The sequence below is a fragment of the Alexandromys fortis genome, unplaced genomic scaffold, assembly GCF_014885135.2.
Source record: "Alexandromys fortis isolate MF-2015 unplaced genomic scaffold, M_Fortis_MF-2015_v1.1 scaffold_104, whole genome shotgun sequence".
Classification (NCBI taxonomy): Eukaryota; Metazoa; Chordata; class Mammalia; order Rodentia; family Cricetidae; genus Alexandromys; species Alexandromys fortis.
Window position 1 is genome coordinate 6,160,654 of NW_026068000.1, and position 17,501 is coordinate 6,178,154.

General features: G+C 49.5%; 1 protein-coding gene across 2 annotated transcripts in view; it reads right to left on the reverse strand.

Annotated features, from left to right (window-relative positions):
• Window positions 1–8,907, reverse strand: part of Cables1 (Cdk5 and Abl enzyme substrate 1) — a 103,071-nt gene extending 94,164 nt beyond the window's left edge. For both annotated transcript variants that reach the window (XM_050160733.1, XM_050160732.1), the window contains exon 1: window positions 8,043–8,907. In XM_050160733.1, the coding sequence (XP_050016690.1) occupies window positions 8,043–8,758 (716 nt within the window). In that variant the 5' untranslated portion in view covers window positions 8,759–8,907. The remainder of the gene's footprint in view (window positions 1–8,042) is intronic.
• Between the last annotated feature and the right edge of the window lie 8,594 nt (window positions 8,908–17,501).

Sequence of the window (17,501 nt, forward strand, 5' to 3'; positions counted from 1 at the left end):
CTCTTCTTCACCGCACATCCTACAGCAAACTGCTTTCGACTAGGGAGAACTGGCTTCGGCATGAGAGCTCAGTCACCCTGAGAAAAGATTAACTTTGCCAATCTTCTATCCTGCATAGTGCCAGCCTTCCTCAGACTACAAAGTAGACATTTTGGTTATTAATAATTGGGTCAATGAGGAAAGTGTTTTAAAATAAAAGCCAGTGTTCTAGGCAGACAGATCTTTGGTCCTTGCAAATATTCTAGACCCTTGCTGTCTTTTTTTTCTTAACTCTGTCATGAACTCCATCTCCATAAAGTACACAGAGTCCTTCAACTCAAGAGTGAGACCGAGTGCCTCACGCACTCACATAACACTGCAATGCTCCAAGCGCTAAGGCTTTCTAAGCGTTCATCCCTGTGGCTAAACATGCAGCACTAAGCCTCAGGGCACCAATGACAACCTTGTTCCATGTGAACTAGTGTGCGATTATCCAAACTACTCACACAAACAGTAGGGCTGAGAAACCCCAATCAATGCTGTGTTCCTGGAAGTCTCTGAAAGCCAACCAAAATCAAAACCACAGCACTGCAGTTGGTAAATGAAAACTCAGCAGTGAGCTCATGATTCCCACACAGTGTCAAGTGCTGGGCACAGGATTCTAGCTGCAATATCTAAAAAGATTTCATGGGCTTTAAAATATATTTTAATTTTTAAGTTAGGTGTACACATATTGGGGGGATGTAGATACCCAAAGAGGCCAGAGAGGGTCTCAGAGGAGTGGTCCTGAAGTTAAGGTAGCTGTGGATGGACCGGTTGTTGAGGTCCAACTCAGGTTCTCTGCAGGAGCAGTGTGTGCTCTCAACCACTGAGACATCTCTACAGCCCTGAAAGATTCATTTTAAATTTACATAGACCAAACTCTTCTGATTGGTTTGCCTTTTGTTTCCTTTCATGGTGCTGGGGACTCAAATGTGGGGCTTCCTGTACGCTAGGCAAACACGCTGCCAACTGATACAACCACAGCCCTTGTATTGGGAAGTAGAAAATATGACAGTCACCCTGGGGACACTCACATCACCTTCTGTGGCAGATTCTTTCTTCCCTGAAGCATTTTTGAGGCAGGGTCTTACTATATAGTGCAGGCTGGTCTTGAACCCACATTGGTCCTCCTGCCTCCATCTTGTGTGTGGTAGCAGGCGTGAGCCACCACATCCATCTATCCAGCAGATTCTTCAGAAACTGGTTTTCCATGCATTTCTCTTGATGTGGACACTGGCACAGCCTCCAGAGGGAAAATTCATGGGTAGGCCTCAGGGCACACCAGCTCCCAGGAAGCCAGGACCAGCTGGCAGTCTGGTGAACTCTTGTGGTGTTACCAATCCTGTCCCAGGAGTTCAGACCTCACCATCAGCTCTGTCAATACCTCTGCTAGGCCAACCCAGCCCCACCCATAACTAAGGGATTTTCAGAACATGCTGCACTGGAAGGCGGTGAGAGCCTTGTCCCTGTTTCTCACCTGCTGGAGGAGGGCAGGTAGGAGGTACAGGCCACACAGGCAGCCTCAGCTAAGGTTGGGATGGGTCCTTCAGGTTGCAGGACAGAGTGGGAGATGGTTAAGTTCCCTGCTTTACCAAACAAGCTGGGGCAGGATTGAAGGCCTGGGGATTGGGGGGAGATGGTCTTGGGAGAAAAGGATGAACTTGCACTTGGAAGAGGCTTAGTTGAGCCATCCAGTGCATGGGGGTGGGGACGGGAGGGCAGCAACCAGTGGCCAGCCAAGGCCACTTTGTAAGAAATAGGAAGAATAAGACTGGTGGGGGCTTAGATGTGGTCTCAGGCGAGTGTCCCACCCAGGGAGAAGGAATGACGGCCAAAAGAAGAAAGGGGTCCTCTCGAAGAACACATGTCATCTAGAGGGGAGCATGGTGGGCAGAAAGGGGCACTGAGAGCCCGCCAGGTCACAGGTGCCATGATTTTGCTACATCAAGCCAAGGAATAATAGCTGAAGCTTCTGTTGGTCACCTAGTCTCTGTCACAACTCCTTGATTCTGTCATCCTAGCACAGAGAGCCAAAAACAACACAGATGTGAGGGTGTGGCTGTTTCCAGGAAATCGACATGTAAAAGACCAGTGGACCACACCTTGCTGACCCCTGGCTGAGACCTGCAGGACACGAGGGCAAAGGCTCCTTAATGGAGGCAGTGTGGTCAGCTAGGGAAGGCAGCAGGGATGGAAAGGGGACAGAGCCACCTGAGGAGGGGATCCCAACTAGGTACCCAATTTCACTACTGTGGTCAGAGAGTCCTGCTTGCCCTGGCCCACAGAGTTCCTCCTTAGATGACACAGAGCTAAGAATCTAAACAAAGACGTCAGGGTGGGCAACAATCTTTGAGGTCATCAAGTCAGCTTCTGTGGGCTAAAGTTGACGAAAGAAAGTGTAACACAGGTGTGCAGGCACCAGCAGATTCCGAAGGCCTTAAAACCGTGTCCCACTTAGGGACTGAGGAACCTCAGGCAAATTACTTAACCTCTCTACACCTTAAAACAGGGTTGATACACTGTCTCAGGATTGCCATAAACAGGACTCACCGGATCCTCATGACTTGCTACGTGTGTGTTAAATAATAATACTGTGTCTAAGGTCTTGCTCTAGGAGGGTGAAAAGTATTCAGGATCTGTGGGAAAGAGCTTACCTACCATCCCTCACTGTGCTAAATCGTGTGTCTACCTGGGCCACTCAACACAGAGAGGGGCCCAGTTTTATGTTTATACCTCCTGTGTTCAGCACTGTGGGGCTGTGTGATTGAGTCTAGCCACAGCCAGTTTTTGTTGAATCATACGTGATGCAGGATGTCAAGACCGGGTACTAGAGTTTCTTCTACACACCTGACTGATAAACAAAGTTCCCAAGGTCGCCCTCTGCCTGCTGCATGACCTTGGACTCCTGCCGGACACTTGGCTGTGGCTGCAATCCACATCTATCTACAAAAGCACTTTATAAATGGGCCCACTTCCTTGATGAGGGAGGGGTGCTGGATGGGAATGGTCACCCAGGGAGGCCAAGGCTTAGGTGGCCTCCTGGTGTCTGAAGTTCAATGTCACCCTCCAGTTTCCCAGGTGGCACAGCGGAGGAGGTACCTGTCTACAACGTCAGTAGACAGGAGTTGGGGGGGGGTAGAAATTTAAGTCCATCCTTGTGGCAAAGCAAGTCTGAAGTTGGTATGGGTTTCTTGAGACTGCTCACTACTCTCAAAAAATAAACAAAAGTCTACCCTACACCGAAGGGATCCCCGCCACTCACTCGGTGGCTCCCTCAGTCATCCCTGCATGTTTCCCAAGCATAAACAAACTCACCACCGCTTTGCATCTAGTTCCATAGTTAAATTATCCTACACCCCCAAGACAGACACGCCCTTGCCCTTCACAGCCCACAGGCTGTAGACTACAAGCCCTGGACAAGCAGGCTCACTTATCCTAAACCTTTACTACCGTGAGGAAACAGACCAAGAGCCCAGAACTCTCCAAGCTGGTCCTGGGTCAGGTCAGCAGCTCTCACTGTTCCCCCTTACTTGGAATGCTCATTGTCACTGGCCACTCCTCCTCACCTCAACTCCCCAGGGAGGGGACTCTGGGCCAGCTGCTGGGTGAGCAAGGCAGAGTGGCTTTCACACCTTTCCTGGAGAGCAAACACCAGGCTTCCCATTTGTTCAGCCTCCCCAGCTCACACACACAGCAGACTTTGTCACTATAGAAACACTGTGGCGGCCGGCCTGGGCCTGCGATGGCCCTGACATGGCCAAGACCATATGTTAATGTTCCTTAGCTCATTGGAAGCTCAGGAAGGCTAGTCAGTCTTTGGAAAGCACCTGCCTGGAGCCTGGCTCTGCCAAGGCCATAGCTATGGATTCTGGAACTCGTGTTGCTGGAAACACAGCGCAGAGGTAACCTGGGTTTGCTGACAGCTGAGGGCATCAGCCACAAAGTAAGGAGGTGACAGAGTTAGAGGAAATGACCATGTCCCTCCCGGGCTCTGGCTCTCAATCCCGCATGGTTTGCATCTTTCTTCACGCTAGAATCTCAGAGAGCACAGTGTACAGCGGCAGGAACCAACTTCCCATACTGATGTGAGGGACAGCACAGAAGGAGAGGCAGAAAGCCTGGGTTCTTCCCTGAAGGGTGGCATGACCCAAGCCAGTCACCTTGGAGCTCAGGCCTGCGGTTCAGGAGTTGTCAGACCTGGACAGTGCCCCCCTCCACAGCGGCTTCTCCTTTATCCCCAGGCACGTTAGTTGGTCAGAAAGGACAACTAGCTTTTGTTTCAGGCAATAAATAACCCAGGCTGGCCTTGATCCTCCTGTATTGGGATCCTGAGAGCCAGTATTACTGACAAAAGCTACCCTGCTTGACTGGACCGCCTGCTTTTTAAGAGCAGATCTCCAGGGCATGTTAGCTGCACTGGCACGTGACAGCCCTGGCCCTAGAGCACACTTAACATTCAGTAAATCTTAGCATTCAGAAAGGTAAGTACAGCCAAGGCATTTGCAAGGGCCGAGACACAGGCCAAAGAGCTCAAGAGGAAAGTTGCCGATTCACCTGCCAGGGTCACACAACATTCCAACCCAGGACATAGGTCCTCCATCATATGGCTCCTTCCCTTGCCCAGGGTCACACAGCTATCATGGCACCAGCTTTCCAACCCAGGACATGGGTCCTCCATCATGACTCCTTCCACCACAGACGTTGTTCTTCATGGGACGCAGTGATCATTACATGCAGAGCTAACTCAGGTGTTCTAAAGGCCAAGACCTGTGCTATTTTTAAACAGTACAGTTTAAACAGTGCCTCTGGCTGGCACTCATGCCTGAGCCCCATGCTGCAGCCCTCTGGCTGGCACTCACGCCTGAGCTCCACTCTGCAGCCCCCTGGCTGGCATTCATGCCTGAGCCCCACGCTACACACCATTCAGCAGTTTCCAAGGTTCTCTGAAGCCAGCTGTGGCCTTGGATGTTTTTAAAATAAAATATGTTTTAAAGCCTTAAAATACATTTCCAAAAATCTGCTCTCTTTGTCTATTAACACCTTGCCCATGTGGGGCTCAGCAGTGTGTATAGTTAAACTGCAGCTCAGAAACCTCAGAGCTGCACAGAGATCCTTTCACAAGGGCTGGGCAGGATTCTGGGAGCCCTGCAAACACAAGGGAGCCTAGGAAGTGGTAACAAAGTTGGAGGATGAAACAGAAAAAAACAAAATATCAGACCATCAGAAGAGGGCTACAGAATCACAGGAACAACTGGCCTGCTATGCCCCAGACAACTGTTACAGTCAGGATGGGCCTACTGTGTGCAAGACAAGGATAAGGCTGAGGGGCAGAAAGGAAGGGGCCATGTATGGATGGCAAAATCCCAGGTTCCTCTCCAGTCCCAAGCCCGGTCCACGGCCAAGGTCCTCTCAGTGGCTGGGCCAGTCTTCAATCTCTCTGACCCTGAAGTCTCCCTGTCTGCAAAAGAATTCAACACAGGGCAGTTGTGGGGGGGGGGGTCAAATACCTTTGATGTCCAGTTTCTGTGTACAGTGGTGGTGACCACTGCTTGGATTCATGGCTACTGAGCTTGCACCCTAAGCTCCGACCAGAGAAATGCTCCTCCCACCGCAGTTCCAACTGGGACAGCAAGGCGATTCACTCTAATTGGTTTTATGAGTCCAGATGAGCCCGGGCTATAGCGGAGTGGTGGAAGGCTTCTCTGGCTTGCCTAAGGAGCTGGGTTCCGCCCCCGTCCCTCAAGAGTGCAGAGGGAAGAAACCAGACGCAGTTTTAAGAGTCCAGGCCTTGAAGTTGTGATTTTTATATATCCTTGACAACCTCAATACTGAAGAGCTTCAACTCACTAGAAAGAGAGGACTTGAGCCCACTATGGCAGCTCTGATGAACCACCTGGGGACATAGTGAAAACACACAGAGCTCTCCATAAGTCTAAGGGTCCAGAGTTCACAATCAGAAAAAAAACAAGGCTCCATAGACTTTCTTACAGAGCTAGGAAAGAATCCACAGAAAGTCCGCATTGATTGGCAGCTCACCTCCCAGGAGATTTTGTAAAACAGTGTATGGAGAGAGCCCATTGGCTACTGGGCTTCAGAAAGCCAATACACCAGGAAGGCAAGGAGCAGCAGAGGGCTGGCCATGCGGGGCCACAGGCGAGCCAGAGCAAGCATGAGCAGGTGAAAGTCCTCTTGAGGGGCCATAAAAGTGACACACCTCGGAAAAGGTCTCCATGGCCACAGTGACCTTCCTCAAAACACCTCAGCCTTCCCTCTGCCCCCTCCCCCAATTAAGAACTGCCAAAATCAGGTTGCTAAATACAGGCTATTCAGAAATAGTTTTGTCAAGTATGACTGTCAGGCAGACACATCTTTGAGACTAACAAATGCTGAGGTGTGTTTGGACAGAAGAGATCTTAGCCAGGTGGTGGCAGTGCACATCTTTAATCCCAGAGGCAGGTGGATCTGTGAGTTCAAGGTCAGCCTGGTCTACAGAGTGAGTTCCAGGACAGCCAGAGCTAAATAGAGGCATCCTGTTTAGAAAAACAAAAATAAACTAAACTAGGCACCCTAAAGTTTTCCAGGGCTAGGATTAGCGAGGGAGCTCAGGGTGCCCTTTGTGTTCCACACCTCTGGAAGTTTCCTGGAGGAAGTGTGGAGGGCAATCCCATTTCCTGCTGCGGTCAGCAGTCTGCCCTCCAGGCCACACGCTGGTTTAGCACTATATCTGTCAGAACCCCTACGAGGCTTAGCTCAGACTCCAGAGTCACTAAGAGCCAGGGTGTGACAGTTCTGCCAGCCTAGAGCTGCCCATCCACTCATGGGCTTCCAGAAGATGCATGCTCTGACAAGAAATGCCAGGGCAGGACTGCCACTTGTACCCGGAATCACTCATTCATTGATGCAATCAGGAGGCTGCCTCCCTGACCCCACCCCCCGTGCCTAAGGCCCCTGTGCACTGAAAGGATCAGACCCAACAGCAGCCTGGTCTGGCTATAGCACTGGGAAGCCAGCAAACTTCTGCGTGCGCCCAGCTGCTTCTTCTCTCATTCCATTAAGCAAGGAAGTTTTCCAACAGCCGTCACCTTCTTATTCAGGCCATAGCAAGTCTGAGCCCTCGCTGAAGCGTCCAGGAGAGCATGGGCAAAAGAGATGCCCACAGAACGTTGGCAAGGGCCTAGCCCTTAACGGAAACAGAGGCTCTGGTTCCCTAAGCTTCTGCTAGTTAACTAAGTCGATGGGATGATTGCTTAGGAAGCGTTTATTTGCTAGGAAGGACTCATGCTGCAAGCCTGCAGAATTCCACCTGCAGTCTCACTATCCCACGCGGAACCAAAGCCAACTGCCCCAACATACAGCAATGGACTACAACTATTTCTCCACTGAGCAGACTTCACGGTTTTGCTAAGATGTCACAGACCCGCAAATAACTCAAACAAGCATATAGCAAGCTTCTAACTCTCGCCAGTTTTTCTCTGAATGTAAGTCTAAGGGCATATTTCCTTTCTGCCCCCGACACCATAGGCCTGGACCAAGGAAATGCCAGAAAAAAACTTTCCACTTCTTAGAAAAACAAAAGGAAAACACGATTTCCCGGGCTCCACAAAGTTTTCCAATGGGTTCCCACGTGTCTGCTACTAGTTGGGGCTCCGGAGCGCCGCCCAGTCCCGGCCCCACCCACTGCACCCGGCCTGCTCGCCCGGAGCTGGGGACGCGCCTCCGGGTCTGGACCGGTTTTCAGGAAGCTTGCACCGGGAGGCTTGAGAGCAGCTTTTTAACTGCTTCTTCCAACTCCTTGGCCAAAGCAGGGGCGTGGTGCGCCTGCTCTGCTAGTGCCGAGTTCATGCACACGTGTGACCACATACTCCCTGGGCCTCTTCCCCTTTTCACATGCCCTAGTAGTTCGGGATTCCAGCCAGGAGCCCGGGATCTAGTCAGGCGCGGGAGGGTGGCAGCGACCCCGGTGGGGTTCCTGTCGTAAGGACACCACAAAGTTGGCCGCGCCTGGTATCCAGAATACTCACCGGGACCTCTGCAGCTGCTCCAAGGCGCCCTGGCCTGGCTGCTCCAAGGCGCAGTAATTTTGCGAGTTCTGCCTGGAGAAGGCGATGGGCAGGATTCCCTGAGTGAACGAGTTGAGGCGGCCCCGACTGCCGCTCGCACTCCCGGGGGTCCCAGAGCCCAAGAAGCTGGCCAGAGGCACCTGCACGTTGATGAAGGCATCGTCCTCCTCCAATTCCTCCTGTTCGACGCCCCCCGGACCGTCGGGCAGCAGCAGTTGAGCACCCGTGACAGCTGGGGCGGAACGGGGAGGCAGCGATTCCCCCGACGGCCGGGGGACAAGGGACGGAGGCAGCGGACAAGGGCTGGAACCGGAGACCGCGGTCCACGGCGCGACCGCGGTACCCGGTGCAGAGAACGCGTTGCAGCCGGCGGCCAGCAGGCTGATCCTAGCTCTCGCTCCCGGTTTGGTCGCGCCGCCCTCCTCGCCGCCGCCCCACTCGTCGTCCTGCAGCAGCGGCCGTCCATCCAGAGAAATGTTGGTGAGGAAGGACAGGGCAGCCTGGCGGCGCCGCGGGTCCACGCGCGACTTACGGAGAGGCTCGGATTTAGCGGTGGCCGGAGGCGGCGGCGGCGCCTGCACCCCGCTGGTGGCCGCCGCGTCCGTGCCGCGGCGGTTGCTGCTGTTGCTGCTGCTGCTGCAGGCGGCCGTGCCCGCGGTGGCAGTCGCCGCCGCCATTGTGTCCGTCTGCGGCGTCAGTTCCGCGGTGCCCGAGAAGCGAGTGGCGGGTGCCTAGTGCTAAGCGGCGGCCGCGAGCCTCGGCGACCCGGGCTGGGCAGGGCGCGGGGCGCGGGCGGTGTGCGAGGCGGCGGCCCTGCCCTCCCGCGGGCGGGCCATGCTCGGTTCTGGGCGCTCGGGCGCCGCTAGGACTCACGCGCTCCTGGTTCGCCCTCCACGCCCGGGACCCACGCGCACTGGCGGGCCCTGCGCGCCGCGCGATCGCGTGTTCCCGGGCCCGGCCGGCCGTATTTATAGGTGCGCGCGCCCCGCGCTCGTGCTCCGAAGCGCTCTTTGCAATAACACAGTATCACGTGTGGGGAATGAGACCTGGGAGGAAAACAAAGCCGCAGGCGGAGTCCGCAGCAGCGGGAGGCGACCGTGCGAGAGGAGGGAGAGGAGGTGAAAGAGGAGGAGGAAGGCAGAGCCCGGCGCGTGGCAGGGCGGGGGCTCGCCCGGCCGGTCCTATTCCTGGGGCGCGCGGAAGCCAGGTGCTGGAGGCGAGCACGTCACCTCGGTACGCTCGGGCGGAGAATCGCGGTGTCCACAGAGCCCAGTGAGCCACAGCCCAGGCTTGTGCTCCCAGAAGAGTTACGGGGAGATCACCTGGAGCCTTTGCACCGCGACCTAGTAACCGAATCTAGCGTTACCCATGGGCCTGGACACACCGGTCCTTGTTAACAGTTACGTGGGAGGGCACACTTTTCTACGTGGACATTCCCACCGAAAGTGTCGCTAACCACTGGGATGTGCCCCCACTCTTTCGCAGACCCAGGGGGTGGCTGCCAAGATTAAGGATGAATAAAGGCATCTAGCTGCCCAGGTTTGTGAACACCTTCTATGTGAGCCAGCTGTTTTACTTACACACCCCGGGTGCTCTTAGCAAAAGACAGCAGGATTTTCATTTGGTCCCTGAAAATGTATTGCCTTTTCTTTGAAGATCTGGGTGGCCTAAAATAATCTTGCAGTTATGTTCCTGTCGCCACCTTTAAATGTTTGCTACTGTAATCTCTTTACTCATCTGTAAACGGGGACAGATACGGGCAGTTATTCCCATTTATCTCATAAACATCCGTTTGGCTCCTGGTTATATGTCCCAGAAAAATGGGTTCCTCCCTAAGGACACTGTGACTTTGGACCCACCCCACAACAAGTGGTTTTAGGACTTGCAACTGTGGGACTACCCAGGGGCTTCCCAAAACGTCCACCCAGTTTTCTAAGCCAAAACTAAACACAGTAGGGAGCAACTGTCTTCCTGAATTAGGCTCTGCGACACCTAAGAAGCCTTGCTACGCTTCTCTGCGGGAGAAGCAAAGTGTTTAAGGTGAGCGGATTAATTTAATTAGAGGTTTAAATTTAGCCTTAGAGCTAATGGGTAACTCTACATTGAAATTCCACTCTATTTCAGCAGAGTAAATTAAGTAGCGGAGAGCAAACATACACGACTCGGAGAAGTGCAGCCAACCTATACTCGGAGATAGGTGAGTTTGAGTTACACCGACCCGGGACAAGCAGGTCAGGTGGCTGTTTGCATGAACAATTGTTCATATGTAATTCTGAGCCATATTTAGGCCTGATTATAAAAAAGTAGAGATGTTGTCTACTGCTAACTCACAACAGTTAAAGTCTAGCCACCAAGTCTGGATTTTATCAGGTTTTTAATTACTTTAACTACCTTGAAACTTCAAGTCACTTTATTACAATTGACTTAATTTACCTGATCACTGACCTAGCTTTTCTGGAAAGCAATGTTAAATGAGACTTCTGCCCCTGTAAAAGAAAAAAAGTTGCACTATCTTATAACAAAAAATGATAAGTTTTAAATAAAAAGGAGGGGGACTCACTAACAATCTCATTGTCTATGAAAATATTTTAATATTTTTATTATTTTTGTTTTGAATATTTTTAGTTTTATCTTATTAAGACAGATTTTATTTTTATTCTGTCCTGGGAATATTTTCAAACAAAAGGGAAAGCAGACTGCTTGTGCCTTGGGAGTTTGCACGTTGTGTGGTGATGTCTTTCCACACCACTGTAATGGCTCATGGTGCTCAATTTGATGGAGCACTTATAAGTTACTAAACTCCTGTGTTTGTAAGGTTGTTGGCCCCATTACTAACATCAAGAATGCAACAGTAACAATCTTTCAGTCTTTCAACTATGAAATATAACTACCTATATCTATCTATATTTATTTATTGCCTTTGGGGGTTGCACTCATTTTTGGCGAACACTCCCCCGCTCTCTTCTTGCTTCTAGATTTTAGACAGAGTCTCTGGAGTCTAGGGTGTCACTGGAGGCAGGCCTTGAACTTCTGAACCTCCTGCCTCAGCTTCCAGACAGCTCATCACAGGCCTCTCACGCAGCACCACAGACGATCCTGCAACAGTAGCATGTTTTAGTTTCAAGAGCTTCTAGTGTGGATGGCATGCCCCATTTTAAGGCCTTCTGTCCAGAGATGTAATTGCCTCCTGAAATTCTTGCTGGGTACTAATACCTTTTCAGCAATCCGTTTACCTGACCATTTAATGTAACTGCTTATTTTAAGTTTCAAGTAGGAAAACTGATTTCAAATGTTTATTAAAAGCATCAAACAGGAACCAGTGTCTGTTTAGTTTCCATGTCTCTGTGGTCGCCTAGTGGGGTCCTGAGATATGGTTTATTGTTCCCCACTGTGTGTCAGCCAGAGTGCACTCGACCACCCAGAGGTGGTGGTGAAGGGGCATTGTTGCTCATGATGGCTGGGCCAGCACACAGGCCCCATTGGCTCCCAGAGGCGAGCATGTTTCTGCTCCCTCTACTGGTAAGGCTGTCTTATAGGCAGAGTCAGTCTCCTGTTTCATCCTTGAGAGTCAACTAGAGTGGAAACCCAAGCTGTGGAGTAGGAGATCTGGGTTCCCAGAGGAGTCATGCAACCTCTCTAAACTCCTCTATGGTTGCTCTAGTTTCCAGGGGACGCTGCACAGGAAGAGTCTGCTCATCCCCGATGCACGTCAAATGCCAGGCCTTGTCAACACTGCCCAAATCCTCGTAGGTCCTGAGCTATTTCAGATTCATTCATCTTTAACTATTAGTTGTTTGATCATTTATTGAGCAACTTCTGTGTGTGTGGTGCCGTGTGAGACAAAGCAATAAAAGAAGTGTGGCTTGTATGCACTTGTACCCTTGATGTTAAAACAGCAGACAACACGAGCTCAGGGCTATATTTAAAGAAATGTTCTAAGCCTGCTGATTGTCAAACGAGCAATGGGTTATTAGAACGGGAAAATGGAGCTTTTAGGGGTGGGGGGAGATTTGAGACAGGGTTTCTCTGTGTAGCCCTGGCTGTACTAGAGCTTGCTCCCTTGACCAGGCTAGCCTTGAAGTTATAGAGTTCCACCTGCTTCTGACTCCTAAGTGCTGGAATTAAACCCACCACCACCACCACTCAGTTTTGGAAAGGGAGTTTTTAATTTGAAGTGAGACCGGTTTGGGGAGGCATTAAGCAAGGTCAGAATCTGAGCTGCCCTAAAAAGTTACTATGGTCTAGACCCCACCGGTCCATGTGATAAAGGGCTGTCCCTCAAGGAGGCATGGTTAGGAGCTGGGTTGGGTTTTTGGAAGGCCAGCATTGCTGCAAGGAAGTTAGGTCGTTGAGTGCATGTCTTTGGAAGGTTGTGGGGTTCTGATGCCTTCTGCCGGTCATTTAGCACCCCAACCTTGAGGTAGGGTTTTGCTTACCTCATATCCACCTCATTATGTTGCTTCATGGATTAAAAGCTTTTGGTGCAATCATTTATGACAGAAAGCTTCAAAATGGTGAACTAAAACAAACCTGTGTGTGCCTATGTGTGTGCATGCATGTGTGCCTGTGTCTGTGTGTGTGACAGTACACATACAGAAATCAGAGCACAATCCTAGCAAGTTGCTTTTCTCATTCCACCATGTGGCCTTTGGCATTAAATTCAAATTATCAGTCTCGGCAGCTAGAGCTACCTCTCTCAAACCTTTTCTCTGTAAGCTCAAGTATTTGTTAGAGAAATAGGTAACCAACTGCACAATTTTGTGTTTAAATTCCTTATGTACTGTGGCCATATAGGATTAGAAAGTGAAATGCAATTCTCCCCTCAGCCCACCCTCATTTTCACTTTCATATTTCCTCTTCATATTTAGGTTTCAAGTCTGGAAGCTCACTTTGCCTCCTTGGACCCAGATGCATGCACTGTTTAGATCAACAAATTCAGTACCTGGGCTTTTATTAAAGAAAAAAAAAAGAGGCAGGGGGAGAGCCTACATAAAATTGCTGGCCCTTAGAAATAATACAGTGAACCAGTGAGTCTGAAAATTGGCAGAGAAATGGTAGTGGACATGACTCAGAAGTTGACAAAGGAGAAATAAGTCTGTAGAGTGAGAAACATCCAGGCTCCGGTGCCAATTCAGACAGGTCTCCAGCATGGGTAAGCTCTCGGCTCTGTGTCTCAGTGTTCTGGTATGTCAAGGTGAGGTTGGCAGCATTTTACCTTGCAGCCTTGGGAGCATTGCTGGTAATGTGAGTTATATAACCAGCACCAGGCTGTCTGGCACTCAGTTAGGTATTTTTAGAAAGATTCAGCCTATAGGAGCTCATAGGAAGGCCAGGATGCTTTGGGTCCTAGTGTTTGTAGTTTCCCTCGTGCAGGCAGGATCAGAGGAGACCCTGGCCATCGGCTCCAGTTCAGATCAGGTTATTTTATATGTGTTCCACCAAAACAGAGGCTGACCCCACTGCTGGGGCACACAGCAGAATAGTGTATCTAAAATCGAGGCCTTTTTTCCTGTGACCAGTGAAATGCCCTAGGCCAAGGTCCCAGGCTGAGAAGTTGACCTTGCTTGAATATGTGTCATCTCTGTTGACTTGAGAGAATGGGGACGGAAGGGAAGATCGGGACATGTCCACTGACTCCCCGTTGGTATCTTGTCATGAATATCTTCATTTCTTTCCTTGGTTTTCCCTGGGACTTCTGGGATATGATACAACATTTGATTAAAATGAGAAGTTAAGGGACAGTAAATGAAAAACTAAGTTGCTGGGTAATCACAGCCCTAGAAAGCAGCTGATGAAATGTGACTTGTAACTCTCATCCCTGTATTTTCTAAACGCCAGTCCCGTGCCAGGTTCTCCTCTAGATTCTGTGACTTCTAGGGAAGGTGGGAAGTGGGCCTCTCTGTAGCTTCCAGTGGAGAAAGTCGCTGTCCGCACTGTGATGCCTTCGGTACTGAAGACAAAGGGATGAAGAAAGCAGGGGAGCAGAAAGCCCCGTGCCAGCCTCTGGCATAGCTCCTAGAACAGCGCTTTTCAGCCTCTGCACCCAGGCCACTCTTCAGCACAGGGCTTCTGTTTTTGGTTTTCAAGACAAGGATTCTTTGTGTAGCCCTGGCTGTCCTGGAACTGGCTCTGTAGACCAGGCTGGCCTTGAACTCAGACCTTTTTATGAACTCAGTAACTGCGTGCACCACCACGCCTAGAACAGGCCAGGGCCTCTTAAACCCTTCCACTTCACAACAACTTTGCCAAAGACATTTTTGTGTGACCACAGCACATAGGTATATAAAATATCTACCCAAAACATTTGCTGGTCATGAATTTTGTTTAAAACAGTTTTGATACTCATGTAAATTTGCCATTTATTATAAATGAATTCAAATTTGCACACTAACGATGTATTTAAAGCTGAACATTGACTGACATTTGACACTGAAGGATGCAAAGCCTCTTGCGATTTTCAGAGTTGATCCATCAGTGCTGAGGACACCGCTTCAAAGATACTCAGCACAAAACAACAGACGCACACCGGTTAAGAGCACTTGTTGCTCTTGTGAGAACCCAGGTCTGGTCTCCAGCAACCAGTTGGTGGCTTACAATCATCCTTAATGCCAATTCCAGAAAATTCAATGTCATATACGTAAGATAAATAAATCCTTATTCTTTTTAATGACAGAAGTATCTTCAGGGCCATTTCAGAAACTGTTGAATATTCTGTCTTAATCCCAAGCCAAAAGTCTTTTAATGATTGTAATTGTTGTCAATTTGACTGGATTTAAAATCACGGAGGAGACACGACTCTGCACAGCCTGCGAGGGTTTCTGGAGTGCTATAGAAGGATGTGGGCAGCACCAGCCATGCCCTGAACGCCGTTCCATCACTACCTGCTTGCAGATGCCCGTGACCAGCCCCTTGTGCCGCTGCTGCCAGGACCACTGTGGTGTCCTGCACGCGCTCCAGTCCTTTCTTTAAGGTTATTTCATCAGATATTTTGTGAGCCCAGTGACAAAATAATTAATATGATTTTCTAAGAAACTCATCAGAAACTCAAACGATTTTTTAAACCAAATATTCTAACAGTACAATCGGAAGACACACTGATTTGATACTATTATGCCGAGGAGTACCAGTATGAAAATATTTAAAGTCTTTGACTCTCATAATTAAAATGTTTTATTTCTAGAAGAGCAGAAAACTTCGGATGTACAATAAAAACACTTTAACACATCTGGGTTTGGAACCACCTTTTCTTCTCAGTAGTCAGGAGAGGCAGAGCTAGGAAGATCTCTGTGACTGGGGGCCAACTTGGTCTTCATAGAGACCCTGTGTAAGAAACCAAGAGAAAGCCGGGCAGTGGTCTCAAAAAACCAAAAAAAAAATAGAAAAAAGAAAAGAAAAGAAAGAAACCAAGAGAAAAAGAAAAGAAAAGGCAAAATCACTGTAATGCCTAACATACAGGTCTCAAACCTTCAAATCTGAGCTGTCCTGGCAGTGGTGAGTAGTGTTGCTGGTGAGAAGGCATGCGTGGCAGAAAGTGTGTGTGTTCTGTGTTCAGAAGCAAGGCCTCAGTGAAGTCACGAGCAATGCAACAGTGCCAACTCTGCTAGAAATATCTCCAATCTGTTATATGTTTGATTTTTTAAATTTTTGGTCATTGACCATTTAGAAACCCTTTACTACTGATGAATTTTTTTGCAATCTCCATGTTCAGTTACTTGGCCCAGAGTTAAGAAGCAAGGGTCTAGGACACCATGAGTATCTCCCTACTTCCTCCCATGGTTTTGACCTCCGAGTCTCTGCTTCCTGTCTAAGAAGCCATCATTTCCTCATCAGTGGCGCCAGCAACCTCCAACACTGTTCAAGCACAGGCTTGAATGGGAGCACTGTTGTTAGACACCTGGTGCCTGTGGAGACAAGAAGACCTTGTTGTGGGGTAATCTTTTTGTACACTGTGAAAATGTGTCTTCTAAGGCGCCTTCTGATTGTTTAATAAAGAGCTGAACAGCCGATAGCTAGGCAGGAGAGGATAGTCAGGACTTCCGGGGAGAGAGAACTCTGGGAAGAAGAGAGGTAGCATTTGCTAGTGAGACCCACAGGGAGTTGGATGTACAATATGGAGGGAAGATAATGAAGACGTGGCAGAACTTAGATTAATATAAACAGGTTCATTTAAGTTCTAAGAGCTAGTTAGGAACAAGCCTAAAATAAGGCCAGCACTTAATAGTATGTCTCCGTGTCATTATTGGGATCTGGCATTTCGAAGAAAGTCCAGCTACACAGTACGTTACTGCATTCCCCGTCAAGGACTGTGCACAGCCTTGTGGGTTTTACGACTTGTATGCAAAGCTGAGAAAACTAGCCAGCGGGTTTACCTGCCTGAAGGAACAAACAGCTCCATAACTGCAGGACTGGTTTGTGAGGAGCCGTACTTTATGCCAGGAATGGGGGTCAGTGCCTCACGCACCTGAGAGCAGTTGTGGGCAGCCCTTCCTCTCCTCGGCCTCGTTAAAGGACGATAACAACAGTGCAGGAACATTTAGTCTTTAGTTTTCCTCCGATTCTTTCCTGGGTATAGCTCAACAAGTTGCAGAAGGCAGAGGGACACCCAAGACCACCCTACTTCAGTCAGTAGTTTCTCCTCCCATCTTCCTTAGCTCATGGCCCCTGGGCTTCTCCTCAAGTATAATAATTTGCTATGATGCTCACAGAAATCAGAGAATACTCATGTCTACCAGCTCATTAAATAGGATGTTATCAAGGATCCCTTGAGCAGCCAAGTGAAGAGGTACCAGGTGACAGAAAGGGCCTTCACGGAAGTGGTGCATACCATCCTAGCACAGTGTGGATGTGTCAACCACCCTGGGAGGCTGTGGAGGATTGATCAGACATGCATGCTGGATTAACTCTGGCCCTCTCCCCAGAGGAAAGGGTTGAGCCTGAAAGCTCCAAGCTTCTAATCATGGCTTTATCTTTTTGGTGACCAGCTCCCATACTGCAGCTGTGCAGGAGCCAAGGGTCACCTCAGTGCTGCAAAGTGTTCTACCACGCAGACGATTTTATAGAATGTGGGCGCTCTGAGTCAAGACTCGGCTCGAAGACCAGTATTAGAATAAAGTGTGTTACTAGGCACTTGTTAATCAGAGATTTATGGGGATGGGGATCTCTGTGCCAAGGACCAGGACCAGAAACCAAATGTGTGCTTCTTAGTGTAACACACTGCCTCAGGCATTGATTGCCATGGAAGAAACCTGGCAGAAAGGCAGAAAACCTGTTAGAAGAACTGCTTCAGATGCTTTTGTGAGGAGGTCTCAATCGGGTACTGTTCATTCCCTCTGTGATCAAGATGCAGAGTTTAAATGATATTTTGATTGACATAAGAAAACCCACAATTTTCTTTCTTCTATACCATTGCACTTAATGTAT